The 14,803-nt window shown below is 34.9% G+C and overlaps 2 protein-coding genes across 3 annotated transcripts in view; one reads left to right on the top strand and one right to left on the bottom strand.

Moving 5' to 3' along the window:
• Positions 1-14,803, bottom strand: part of LOC148953474 (anoctamin-3-like) — a 433,736-nt gene that overhangs the window by 94,885 nt on the left and 324,048 nt on the right. The window lies entirely within an intron of this gene.
• The window catches only part of LOC148953475 (uncharacterized), a 38,151-nt gene that overhangs the window by 15,161 nt on the left and 8,187 nt on the right, over positions 1-14,803 (top strand). For both annotated transcript variants that reach the window (XM_089088556.1, XM_089088555.1), the window contains exons 2-3: positions 4,878-5,403; positions 7,185-7,361. In XM_089088556.1, coding sequence (XP_088944682.1) covers positions 4,884-5,403; positions 7,185-7,361 — 697 coding nt within the window. In that variant the 5' untranslated portion in view covers positions 4,878-4,883. The remainder of the gene's footprint in view (positions 1-4,877; positions 5,404-7,184; positions 7,362-14,803) is intronic.

Below are 14,803 nucleotides of genomic sequence, written 5' to 3'. Positions count from 1 at the left end.
AGGGGGGGGGGGAAGGTACCTAGGTTAGGTTAGGTTACGTATTGAATATATGCTATGCTTTACCCCCACCCCTCCCTACCCCTAATGTGCAAATATATAGCCCAATTTGTTTATAAACTACTATATATTAATCCTATTTTATTTTTTTTAATTTGCATTAACCAAACTTGACTTTTTAGAAAGACCCATATCAGGCACGTACGCAGGAATTTGTTTCGGGGGGGGCACAAATCCTTTAAACCCATTATTCTGTGAGAAAAATCAGAAAATTATGGAAAATGAAAAAATCATGAGATTTCAGGGGGGCCGGGCCCGGAGCCCCCCCCCCCCTGCGTACGTTCCTTGCCCATATAATGCCCAAGTACCAAAAGTTGTTTCTGAAAGCCAGTTTTATTGAACACTAAGGCATTAATAAAATGTATTAAGTCGTTCTCATAAAAAAAATATATATATGAAAAATTGAAAACGGTGATAAAGAAATCTTTTCTTTTGTCTAATATCGGATTTTTGAAAATTTACACTTTTAATAAAAAAGCCCGATGGACGAATTTCTTTAGAAGCACTATTAATTCAAGATGTTATAGCTTGGATATGGTATGTGATTTATTGGAATTTGTTCTATTTCATACATTTATAAGATTTAGTGGGAATTTATATAAACAAACTGTAGGTATTCCTATGGGTGGGACTGCAAGTCCATTCATAGCAGACCTGTTTTTAAGTCAATTAGAATATGAATATATGATAAATAAAAATAGCCCAAGTAATGTAAAATATAACCTTTCAAATAATAAAAGATATCTAGACGATCTCTTGGTAATAAATTGTGCACAATTTATTGAGATTTCAAAAAATATTTATCCACAAGAGTTAATTCTTGAGCCTAGCTATGGGATGGGACACTCCGACCATTTCTTAGATTTAAATATTAATATTTCAAATAATAATAAATTAGTTTTTAAATTATATAATAAAACGGATGATTTTAATTTTGAAGTAATTAATTTTCCATATCTTGAAAGTAATATACATTCAAATATTACTTATTCGGCTTATTATTCCCAATTATTTAGGTATGCAAAAATATGCAGTAATTACACAGATTTTAAAAATAGATGTAAAAAGCTGAACGAAAAACTGATCTTAAGAGGTTTTTCTGCCAAAAAAATTAGTTGGCAATTCAAAAAGTTTAGTTTCATGTATCATGAACTCTTAAGTAAATATACAAAAAATTATAAAGAAATACTGAATGTTCTTTTAAGCTAATTTCTCGTGCGCTTTTCTTTTTTTTTTTTTTTTTTTTTGGATGTTTGAGTTTATAGGGGTTTCAAAAAAGCTTGAGGATCTTTAAACTGGTGATTGGTTCCAGATACCAATAAAAGATACATCTGGACATGTCTTCATTTGTTCCAGAATGGTCTCTTTCAGTGACCTCTGGGATTTTACTATGGAAACATTGAAACACTTTTTGTATGTAATTTTTAATAGCTTGACTAGTATGCATGTATTTCACAGGTTTTACCTGACATAGGGTTACCATATAGATCTTATGGTAGAGGTGCCACCGTGCTGGATAAAGAATGTAAAGCCTCGAAACCCGTTAAGGCCGGTGGTATTTCTTCTGATGAGCCCTAAATGGAAGGTTTTACTTGGAGATATTTTTCTAGATTTAAGGTGCTTTTGCTGGTAATTTTACAACGACTTACATTTATTGATGACAACTGTGCATGGATTTGGACTTTTCTATTTGGTTGATGGTTTGGGTATACTGTTTGGTCCTAGGTAGTTGGATGGATGTGTAAGGTGAGAGCCTCGTTCAAGTGCACATTTGTCTCAATTGATGGATTAGGACGACAGTTTTTTTTTTTTTTTTTTTTTTTTTTTTTTTTTTTTTGCCAAGTAATTACCTCTTAAACATAATAGTGCTTAAAAAAAAAAAAAAACGAAAATCTAACCTTTCGAAGTTTACTTTACAAAGACAGAACAGACTTGAGTGTCTGTTCTGTCTTTGTAAGGTAAACTTCGAAAGATTAGATTTTCGTTTTTTTTTTTTTTTAAGCACTGAGGACGACTTGTCGGAGGTCCTTGTCGAAATATTTGCTTATATTTTGTCTTCTTCAAGCTTCGCCACTGGCTGACAAAATCCTCGTTTTTCACCCTTTTTTATTTTATTTTTCATTTCGTTAGTTTCTTTCCTCTCTGAGTCTCATTTGTCATGTATAGCCAACGTGGTCTAAGAATGTAAACAATAAAACGAAAACAACTTCAACCTTACCCCCACTACACGCCATGGCTGAGTAAATTAGCAGGGGACAAGGGAAAAAGAAACGCAGAAAGATAATATTACATAAACTTAACTTTAAGAGAAAAAAAAACAGATAAGACCCGCATAATGTTCTTTTGGTGATTAATTATTACTTGATTGGCTTTTCTCCTAGCGTTTTTAAACAGTGGTGACAAAATACATATTTTGGTATTATTTATATTTGTGATTGTTTATTTATCTGTATACTTGAAAAGTCTTAAAGGTCAAATTTCTTGTCATAATCTAGTAACCAGCTTCGGTAGCTTCCTCTTAAGATTATTTGGTTTTAATATGCGTTTAACTTGGCCGTAAAGTACCTAACTTGTTTTGAAATACTGGTTAAAAGAGGCAAGGATCAAAAACAACCTACAAGGAAGTTCGAATTAAAGTTTTTCTTCATGTGAGTTAATATAATTTTTCTAAATATACACGATAAATGATTAAGGAATATAAATAACTTTGTTTTATTACATTTATTTTTTATTGTTTATTACATTTATTATTTTGTTTATTACACTGTTTATTACTTTTTTTATTACATTTATTACTTTGTTTATTACATTTATTATTTTGTTTTATTACACGATAAATGATTAAGGAATATAAATAACTTTGTTTTATTACATTTATTCTTTAATTCTAATGGACAAAGATCCATTCCACCAAAGGGACACTGTGTCAATGGCAGAGACAATGTCCGGCTAGAGTTTAACATCACTTTTTTTCGTGAGCTGTATATCTTCCAGCAAGCAAAGTTAGAGTTTCACGGATCCACAACAAAAGAAGTTGAACTAATAAACACTACACTGTAAAAAAAATTGCTTGAGATTCAACAAAATTATTTGTAATGTTTTTGCTGGATTTAATAATTTGTTGGATTTCAATAAGAAAGTCACAATTCCAACAGAAATATTGGATTTTTGTTTTTGACTTGTTTGAATTCAATAAGCAAGTCACAATTCCAACAGAAAAATTGAATGTTTTTTGACTTTTTTGAATTCAATAAGCAAGTCACAATTCCAACAGAAAAATTGAATGTTTTTAGACTTGTTTGAATTCAATAAGCAAGTCACAATTCCAACATAAAAATTGGCTTTTTTTGACAGGTTTGAATTCGAGCAAAACATTTTGTTGGAAATCAATTTTTTTTTTTTTACAGTGTAGTATGTCCATTCGAATTAGTTACTTTATCTTGTCAATAATTGATTTTACAAACAATTTGGACTGGGAGTGTCTGGGAGTAGTGTGTATTACCTTCTAAATAGACTACAATTTTCTATCTCTCTAAACCCCACCTTAATGAGTATGTCTGCACTCTATTAGTTTCAAACAGGAATTTCATGCTACCCTATTCTAGAGGGTATTAACACTTGTGCTGTTTTTTAGGAGTGTGGAACTTTTTTTAAAATCTCCTCTCTAGGCTGTGAAACCATTGAAGAACTTTGGGTACCCGGGCAAGGAAAAGTACTTGACCATGTAATTTCTTAAACAGTCGTAGCATAATCGGATTGAGGGCATTAGAAAAGGACCATCTTGCCCTCTCCTCCTCCCTAAGTACCTTCTTCTTCCCCCAAAAGGTAAACCATTCCCTCTTAAATTCAATTTTATACTTCAATTCCCCCTTTTTTTAAATCGTCTCATCGTTTTAATCCTTGACTCGTTGACATCGTTTCAATAAAAACAAAATCCTGTTTTGATTCAATCAAATTTAATCAATCCTGTTTGAAAAAATGGTCTCATTGTTTTAATCGTTGGCTCGTTGACATCGTTTCAATCAGTCAATCCTGTTTGAAAAATTGTCTCATAGTTTTTATTGTTGATATCTTTTCATAAAAAAAATCCTGTTTGATTCAATCAAAGTCAATCAATCCTGTTTGAAAAAATCTTCCCATCGTTTTAATCGTTGACATTGTATCAATATAAAAAAAATCCTATTTGATACCGTCAAATTCAATCAATCCTGTATGAAAAAATCGTCTCAATCCTTTGGAGATTCAGAAAAGATGGATATAAGCTTGACAGTACTTCTGGCTGTTTTATCCTGGCCTGTATCAAAAGATGTAACTATATGTTGTAACCTGTTGTAACAGGAATAACCTGTTTTACCGTAGTAAAACAGAATTCTTTTACTAATTGGGAAAGGGGTTATAATATTCAGGTACTTGCTACTTCCTACCATATTTCATAAGCAGAGTAACTGCTGACAACAGCATTTCATAGATTGTCATGTCGTGACAACAATGACAAAGCCTAGGCTTCTTCTCTTTATATTTGAGGATAATTTTGCCCTCTATTTTCTTGCTGCATGATATAGACAAAATAAGTATTTTCTATTTTCTCGATTTTTTTTCTTTTCTTCTCAGGAGCACACAAAAGTTTCTTTAAAATTTTATGCTACTTATGTATATTTGTTACGTCTACATTTTACAGGGTATCTTCATATTTATATATATTTAATTATTGAGAGCATGCGTCATAAGAATTTCTTTAAGCTTTCTTTTAAAACTATTCTTCAATGACCCTTGAAAAACAACTAAACCTGGAGTTCCTATAATTCTTTTCTTTTTTTTAGGTAATAATGGATTACGGATGGATAATCACACAGCTACTGGCAATTTTGCGCGCGGCAATTGTCTGCACAGTTCTCATATTTAACATTGTATCAATTGTTAAGAACAGAAAGCTTAAGTGCAGGTGCATTCATGGAATGGTGTCAGACTCAGTAAAAGTCTGCAGTATTTTATATATCTTTACCTGGCTTCCATTTCTCGTCAGTACAGTTATCAATGGAGCGCCGATTAGTTGTTTATCTTTTTGCTTGATCCAAAACTATGTAACTAACAGCATGTCTATGGTTTTACTGGCGTTTGGTTGCGTAGTAGCTGTACAATCATTACAACGTGAAGTATCAAGTAGTGTGCAGAATCGACCGATTGTTGCAGCGCTATTCGTAATTTTGTGTTGGCTTGTTCCTCAAGCCCTTTATTGCTTCACAATGAAAGGCTATGATCAGCAGCTATTGAATGATTTTGAGCTTGTGGAATCCTATTATAATTCGACTCTTTCGCCTGCTACGCAAGGACTTTCGGTGAAAATTGGTAATTTATTCTTACTATAACTTGCTTTACTGTTTACTAAAAAAAATTCTTACAAAAACAGACATAAATATTGCACAGTTTATCTGTCTTTTTAGCAATCTCGAGTCGGAAGTAAAAAAAAAAATATATATATATAAAAAATTAGTCAAAAATTCAAGATTATTTCATCACAACTTTAATTTGAGTTTGGTAAAAGAAAATTGTAAAGCTGCATTTGATTCTTTAAATTGATAAAAACGATTTCGACTATATAGATGATCCCGGAGTAGTTGAAAACTAGAGGCACTGCTTTCCAAAGCCTCTGGGATAAAAATCTTCATGCCACCCAACCAATATAAATGAGACTGACCGATCATATCAAGGGTTAAGGATGCTGGAAGAAAAGAAATGCATCCAACGTTCCCTTGGCCCTCTCCTTTTAGGTTGTATGCCGTACTGCACGTTACCTTAAAAATTCTGACAGTACCGTTTTTTATATTTTTTTTCATAAGGTATTGAGCTTAAAATTAACCCTGAACGAACGCTGGAATAAATATGTTTCACTTATACAACAAATAAAAAGCCGTCCAGCTAGCTATCTACAACTTATCACCTTTCTGTCTACAACAGCCATATGCAGCTCAGAATCTTTCACAAGTCTCTAAGGCTTTTATCCAATGTTAGCTCGCTCAGACACACATCTGTCAGACACACCCAGACTTAGGTCCGTAGAAAAAGCCATAGAATGCACGTTTGGCTATTTCAGACCTCGCATTCCTGGACAATTATCCCGAAAATAGGGTACTTACGTGATTTAGGGACCACACTTTGTTCTTGATCTGTAATGAAACCGATTTTCTGTGTCCACTTGGAGATAATCAGCTTAGCCTGAGCAAGATAAACGGTATCTTTGCAGGATTATTTTCATTAAATATTTAATGTAAAGGGGTGGTTAGGTTAGTTATTTAATATAAAGCGTTCTGGGTGGCCTGCTTTTCATAATTCTCTGTTGTAGTTTCCATAATTTTGCTATTAAAGTATTATATTTTCATCAGATTTTGGTTTATTTCATTAAGATTAACCTAACTTCACTTTTTTGGTGTGGCTGCTGTAACACGATAGTACCCAAAATTGTTTAGTGTGATAACTTACAATCATAGTGACCCCCAAATGCCGGGAAGGTCAATCACTGAACACCAAGATGAATCGTGGGTTGAATTAGAGGTGACTAAAAGATAAATAAATTCTTTCTATTCTTCAAGGACACTGGAGAATCCAGGTGGGGGGGTTCTGCCCAAGGATTTTTCTGGCGCATTCTTTCCCTGTTTTTTCCTTTTTTCACTCTTTTTTTAGAATATATTTGTCAATTTGGTCAGTTATTGGAACCTTTGTCACATTGCCCCCCCCCCCCAGATTTTCCTCTTTGGCACCCTTGTCACATTGCCCACCCCCTCCCAAGATTTTTCTCTTAATCCGCCACTGTTCAAGGATATACTTCAAGGATAAAAGTTTAGGAGGAAAACAAGGTAGGGGTTCTGGATCAACCCCCTCCCCCCTTCAGAATTTCAAGAATTTCTGGGCACTTGTTGTTCAAATTATCAAATATGATTTTTTTACCCCCCCCCCCCGCCCCTTAAATTTTTCTTCTGTTGTTAAATATACATACATTCTAAATCTGCTACCTTACCTTAAAACCTTTCTGATATTTACTGCTCTCTTTGCCTTTAAATGTCATCCTTCGTATGCTTATCAGACATAAACAAATATCATATCTTCAATTAAAGAAATTCTTATACTTTCAGGATTCACCGTGTGTGGAGTCAGATATTCTTCGTTGGCAGAATCTCATTATATTTTAAAATACTTCTTGATTGTACTACCGCTTGGTGGGGTTGCTTCCACTGCATTTATGCTGAAGTACCTGATTAAACTTGTCAGGAAAGTGACAAAGGGTACAGATGACAAAATTCAGCTTATTGGTAAGTATCCTTTCAATTAAGATATGTGATATTTTGGCTAGAACTTAATAAGTGAACAGATACTTGAAATTGAAGCAACTTTGTGACGTGCAGAAACCTTGCATATCGCAGACGTCAATTAATTTAAAATAAGATTTTTCATCAGAGGATACTATTCTAACGGACTATGTAAAATTAAGTAGAGCTTTTATCAAAGAAATCGGGTGTACGAACTCCATAAATCCGTGCTTATAGTCAAATTCATAGAACGTCAAATTAAAATTGTAATAAAGCCGAAAATGAAACACGGGCGCTTCGAAAGGCCGAAAAAGATTTGTTAAATGCTTTCCAGAGGAATTGTCTATGGATAGTTTTAGATAGTATACCCGTTTGACTGGCAACGTGTCAAACACCAAGCTGTGCTAAAATGCTGTTCTATCCAAATTTCTAGGGTTATAATGAATGAAAGGTTGAGATGGCTAGGATATGTTTTAATGATGAAGGGTGACAAAATATAGCAGAAGGTTTATTTTGGCCATCTGTACGGGGCCAGACGAAAATCAGGACGTCCCCGAATGAGGTAAAAAGAGTTCATAAGGAAGGCTTTAATGGGATTGGAGCTTTTTGAGGGGGTGTGGGGCGTAAATAGTGAAGCTTTGAAGAGATTGGGGTGGAGGGAGAACGTGCGCAGCTGTGATAGCCTCAGTGGCTTGGATCTGTAATAAGTTTTAGTAGTAGTAGTAGTAGTTAATCATGGAGCAGGATAAACATAACAACTTAAAAATAAATAATGGGCACGGTTTATTTCAAAGCTGAGGCCAATTCTTATGAAATTCAGTAATTCTAGTTATTAGTACATAGACAAACAAAACTTTAAGCGCATCATCAGCTGAAAAACGCGCTAAATAATAAAAGTTTCTGTTCTTGTGAATTTTTTCACAATTTGTTTCTCATGGGAAACATATCGTTGTAGGTATCAAATCTCGATACTATGCGTTCCAGCACCCGCTAATATGAGATGTTCAAGATATTCCCCTTTTATGTTGAAGGTGCTCTCAAGCTACTAAGTGGGGTTTAAGTTGACATATGGGATAGTGACAGGGATTGATAAGGGGCTAATTTTCTTTGACAAAATTTCTTGGGTGTATCATCAAGCTTTTTCAAAGAAGTGAAACTTTTATTAAGTCTTTTTAGTTCTCCTTTGATCAGAGAAGTAAGGAATTTGACAATAATAACACTCGCATGAACAAGTTTTTCTTGCTTGACAACACAGCAAGCTAGATGAACGTTACTCAAGGGGATACACGACAGTATATCTGGCATATATGTACCGATCGTCTGGAGTTACAATGGTAGTTCTATTGCGCTGCTAGGTTTCAGGCATCTCAGGCAGAATTTTGGGAAAAGCAGGGCAAAGAGTGACAGGGGACTTGAGGTGGTTATCATGTCAAGTAGTGTATTGGTGGTAAAAGAAAAGTTCCATTCGCCAAAAAAATCAGTGGAAAGTGAAGCTGGCTTATAAGATCGACTAGGGGAAGTTATACCGAATAACCAGCGAAAAGTAAGTTATTTATAAATTGACCATGCTTCCACTTTAATGACTAATTTTTTTTATATAAATCAGTGTTGATAATCAGTGTCAGTTATTATCTTCCGAGGTTTTACGAAATACTGTTCATTTTCCGAAAAAATTGATAACAACATGAAGAAAAGAGTTAAAATAGGAAGTTTTATTAAATCATGAGTGAAATAACATGAATTTAGCGCCGAAAACCTCTATCCAGAAACGTTTTTCACTAGGGGGCTGGGTTCGCTTTCCAAATCTAGCTGATTTTGTCTTCTCATGAATAAGGGTCTTACCACTTGTCGCAAATAAGAGAAATAAACTGTGGATAGCTAAGCCCGGCATTATTGTAATTATTTCAAATACCGCCATACAAAATACAAGATTTTTGCAATAAAAATAACAAATAATAAAACATTAAAGACAAGAATTAAGCACCTTACAAAATACAACATAAGCAAATATACAAAAGTAAGCAAAATAAAAAGGACGTCTTAGACAACGAGTATAAACATAAACATTTACTTTCTTGAGTGACTTTTGTCTTACTGCTACAAGATTATGGCTCTACTCATGTGACAATTTGTCTTTGAAATTCACAATGCTTTTTGAAGTGTCACTCTGCAGTCTGTAGGGAGTGAAAGTTTCTGCCGAGTACTACTGAACCGCATTCAATCAGAAGTCGATACAATACTAAGAGATGAGCAGCATGAGTTTCGACCAGGGAGATCGTGCGCTGATTTGATATTCAGTATGAGGGTATTCATGAAGAAGAAAACGACTGGCGGACTGAGATTATTATTGCCTTCATTGACTTTTTGAAGGCGTTTGACTCGGTCCACAGAGACTCACCATGGAGAATACTACGGTATTATGGAATCCTTGACAAGATTGTTCGTATGATTGTCACGCTATAGAAGAATCAGTTATGTGTTGTACGGACTGATGATGACTTCACACTTCACACTGACCGAATGGTCAGTTTGACTGACCATGACTTCACACTGACCGAATGGTTCAGTGTGAAGTCTTGTGTCCGCTAAGGATGTATCCTCTCCTCAGTGCTATTTGCTATACTCATCGACCTATATACTTCGAACATGTAGTTTCATAGGTGGAATCTAGCTGAACCAAAACTGCTTATTCTATGATGGAGATTCTACTGATGATATAACCCTTCTGTCTCATTTAAGAGAATAATATTGCTGTACTCTCCAGCATGGCCGGGCGAGTTGGTCTGTCAATCAGTACACAGAATACAAAAGTCATACGAAACAACGTCAATACCCTACCTGCCCCACCGCTTAAAGTCGGATCTGATGTACTAGAGGAGGTTGAAGAGTTCAACTACCTTGGTAGTGTCTTTAAATGTGACAGAAGCCTTTAAATTACCACACGCATTGCATGTGCAGGAACCGCCTTCAATAAACTAAGAAATGTGTAGAGGAATCCAGCATACCCCCTAAAGCTCAAGCTCCAACTTTTCAATAGTAACGTCCTCTCCGTACTAATGTACGGCTGCTAATCTTGGGCGTTCACTTCGCAACTGGGAATGCGAATCCAGGGTTTTGAGAACATCTGTCTTCGGTGCATCCTTGGTATCCAGTGGACTGATAAGATCGCTAACACCTTTATAAATGAAAAGACAAAGGAGCCACTCGTGATCGATAGAATTGTGACTGACCGATGGTTTTATTGGGGTCCCATGGTGCGAATGGCTGAGAACTGCTTACCCCATAATGTGGGGTGTTAGGCTCCTCCTAGCGTCAGAAGACGTGGGCGACAGAAGGCAACACTAGGCAAATGCCTTGAGAATGATGCTGCGCTTTTGAAATCGTTGCTCGAAGAACTTTGGTCAAAGCACAAGAGAGGTCGTCATGAAGAAGCACCGTTGTCTTCTTATGCGCCAGCCGGCGTGGGAAGATCTTAGTCTAAGTAAATTTGAAACGGCAGTATTTAGATCGATTATATTATGATGATTGGACACAAACGAGTTTTGGGTCCAGGGTGGGAGCCAAAGGAATTTTTTTGAAAAATGGTCTGATTTACTTAATATCTTTTGGAATAAATATTCTCCAAAACGGCACGGCATACAATATATGTGGCAGAGCAATAGCGTCAAATAATCTTGAAAGAATTAGAAGGTTAAATCGTAACTGATTTGCAGCAATACTCCCATGAGCAGCTGACATTCAGTTCTTGATATGCACAAGGATCAAGGTTCTTATTACATGGATGGATCTGCACGGATGGACAAACCTGGGTAATTCAACGAAGCACTGGAATGGTCGCATCCACGAGTGTAACACAAATATCCGAGCATCCGCTCAAATTAAAGATGACTTCCGATTTGCTAGCATTGAAACCTAGTCTTATTTTTGCATATTGACTTTTCAAAGTTATAAAATTATCTTCTAGACGACTACAAGTGCGGCTAGGCATAATAGTGTCATCTGCGTAACAAATTAATCTTACGTCAACACTGGCAGCTAAATAAGCTGGCAGAGCTTGACTTTGAGGCTCTATTACTACGTTAATGGACAGGTCAGGGGATACAATTGGCTTTTGCCTGGTTCTCTTATAAGCTGGCATCAGAATAAATGCATTAGGGCTATCCGACATCTGATTTTGTACTAAAAGGTGCTCATACATATCATGGTAAGGGTTAGTAATAGCGGTAGTTACTCCACGTGAGTAAGCAGTATAGAGGATTGACTCGTGAATTAGTGAGTTGAAAGCTCGGCTAACATACAGACCTACCAGAATATGTGGCTCCTTATTTAAATATGCATCTACTAAAACGAGCAAAGGGCAAATAGAGCATGGGCACACCTCAGGCCTTTTTGGAAGCCAAATTGATACGGCGGTACATAAAATTTTCGCTTTATTTCATCACACGTAAGTAATTCGATAACCTTTCAAAAATAATTTGAAATTGTTTTGAGATGGTAAGAAGTGCATAAATTTGCAGGCTTACTCCGTTTTAAGCACAAGTAGTAACTTACCCTATGAGAGCGATTTAGGAACAATACCGACAGTAAAAATTATCTGAAACAACAGACATGGGCAATCAATTAGCATGAGACTAACAGATATGGAGTTATTGAGGTCTAGGAGGGCTGCATATATGCCTTCTGTGCCCTTTTTCTTTTTTAGCTTTTCTTCTTGAGCTTTCCTATCACGTGCAAGAACATGGTAGGTGTCTCATCGAAGTGTCTTCTGCGAAAATATTCTAGGCTTTGCCTTAGCGTATCTTCGAAGCCATCGTGAAGATCCTGTGACGGGGCAGCAAAATCTCCTTAACTTAACACCTTAACTTAATAGGCAAAATCGCCCCAACTTAACAAAACTAATTTAACAAACTAAACTAACAAATTTAACTAACTTAATAAAATCACCTCAACTTAACAGATTTTGCCTTAACTTATCTTCGAAGCCATCTTAAAGATCCTTGGGTGGAGCAGCAAAACAGATGATGATTACGAGCTTGCGAAAAAGGCACAGCTTACGAAAAATATGTTGACAGTACCGTGTATAATAAACGTATGACAATTCTGCTTACAGAGGAATTGGTGCATTATTCAAACAGCAATAATAGCGTATACGTTAAAACACGTTGTTGTGTTTTAACGTATACGTTAAATCCCTACATCACAGAACTCTGTTGTCAAGGTACATTCGAATGATTGAGAAGTTACGTAAAGTTTGATATCACTAGTTCTTAGAAAATGATATTGCAAATTGAAATAGGGAATATAAATTTACTTATTTCCTCAAGTTTTCTATATAGTTTCAATAAAAAAATGTAAAGCAAATTTCAAAAATTTGGTTTATGGATAAAGCTGAACCAGGTACCGGATTGTGTCGAAATTACCGTCTTATGTTGAAAAATTAATACCTTAGGACTCCAGGAAAAGGACATACCAAAAGTTACAAAATGAATATAAGCCTTGAATCACAACATCATTTCCATTCAGAATAAAACTTCAAGATGACTGTTGGAAAATAACCATGAAATTTCCATTAGGAATCTGATTCCAAATTTATAAACTTTTTATTGATCAAATTGAGCAAAATTATCAAATTAATAAAATGCTAGATTGACTAGACATCATAATAAGTAAAATAAAAATTAAAAAACTGAGTAATAGGACACCGGAAACTGATTTGAGAGAGTTAAATAAAGTTTGAGGAGTTATATATCTGCCTATTCCGATGTTACTAATATTTTTAATTCAAACTCTTCCTAAATGTATCTATGACGTTTCGCTTTATTTTCCCAAGGTAGTATTTTAATTGCTTTAAGCGATGATGTGAGTGCAAAAATAACCCAAAATCTGGCGTTAGTACTCTGATTGTTTTTTTTTTGTGGGTAATACCCTTTTTCTAATTTATTAATTGTGGGAAATAAATTGGCATCCAGATGTTTTCAAAAACCTAATCTTTAGGGTGCCATTTTAGCTCATGCTAATAATGTTGCTCAAAATCAAAACTATTTTGAGAAGAAAATATTTTAAAAAGGCGTAGAACAAAAACTGAAGAACAAAAAAAGTAATTAGAAAAAGACAAAACCAGACAATGCTGTCTCGTTTTAGTATCGTCTTTTTCTTAATTATTTTTCTTCGTTTTTTTGTTGCCTTATGTTATGTACCGCCAGTATGGCCTCAGAACGTATTTAGATTGAAAAGAAATAACGCAAAATTTGGCACTAGCATCCTGAGGGTTTTTCGGTAATTCCCTTTTTCTTACTCATCATTTGTAGGAAAAAAATGCATTTTGACACTTTCAAAATCTAATCTTTAGGGCGTCATTTTAGGGTCATGTTAATGACATACCTTGACGACTATGCTATTTTGAAAGATAAATCGCAATAGCATTCTGATGGGACTTCTGGTGATTCCCATCTTCTAAATTATTAATTGCGGGAAATAGATTAGCAATTAGGCACATTCAAGACCTTCATTTTTATACTACCATTTTAACCTCATAACGTCAATAACGTCTCATTGACGACTATGACAAATTGAAGGAACCTTAGAATATGTACCTAGAGCAGACTTTCCTTAACTTTTGACATAGGCTACCCTTCATTTTCATTTTTTCATTTTATTTTCTTTTTAATTTCTGTTTAATTTTTTTAAACAAGCAGTGTCTTTCGTGAAAAAATTTATTTAGTCTAATAACATTCAAAATGTGCTCCTTTTTCTGTTTTTAGCACATACTCAAAATAATAAAAAAAGAGAAAAAAAATATTTTCGACAGACTTTAAGTTAAAATATAATAATATAAGCATAATAAAATCGAATTATGAAGAACGTTTATTTTGGATCAATGAGAAGGCTAAAAGCGTTTATGCTGAGATGAGAGATCGTCATAATTTTGTTCTGTGGTTCTTAATTTCAATCTGAGATTCGGTTCCATATCCAACAACCTGTTCCTTGCAAGGTTCAATTACATCTCAATCAAACTCCAGCACTAAATATAGTCCCATATAATTCTTCTGGTACCCCTGGGGATACGCGTTGCAAACTTTCGGAAACACTGACCTAAAGTATGCTTTCACGTTGCCAAAGCAGTTTCGGGGATAGCGAAAACTAAAGATTTCATTTTAATTGTATAAAACACTTTTTATTTGACACAGACGAGTGAATTGGGCAACGCTTGAGTGATTACGTTTATTATGCCAAAAGATACTTTTCTTTGTTTCATTGTAAATATTACTAATGCTAAAAATAAATCAATAGAAAAAAAACATTATCCTATGCATCCAATAGCAAAATTAAATAAGAATAATGAATGTTATTAGAAGTAGACAATAAACAAATGCAGAAAAACGAGGCCTCCGCCCAGGGCTAAACGAAAATCTGGTCGTCCGCCGTTGGGGTGGGAGGATGTCGTA

This window comes from Artemia sp. Qi Xiang Cuo, chromosome 4 (genome assembly GCF_049724085.1).
Source record: "Artemia sp. Qi Xiang Cuo chromosome 4, ASM4972408v1, whole genome shotgun sequence".
In the NCBI taxonomy this organism is placed as follows: domain Eukaryota; kingdom Metazoa; phylum Arthropoda; class Branchiopoda; order Anostraca; family Artemiidae; genus Artemia; species Artemia sp. Qi Xiang Cuo.
This window is presented reverse-complemented; position numbering and strand designations above follow the sequence as displayed.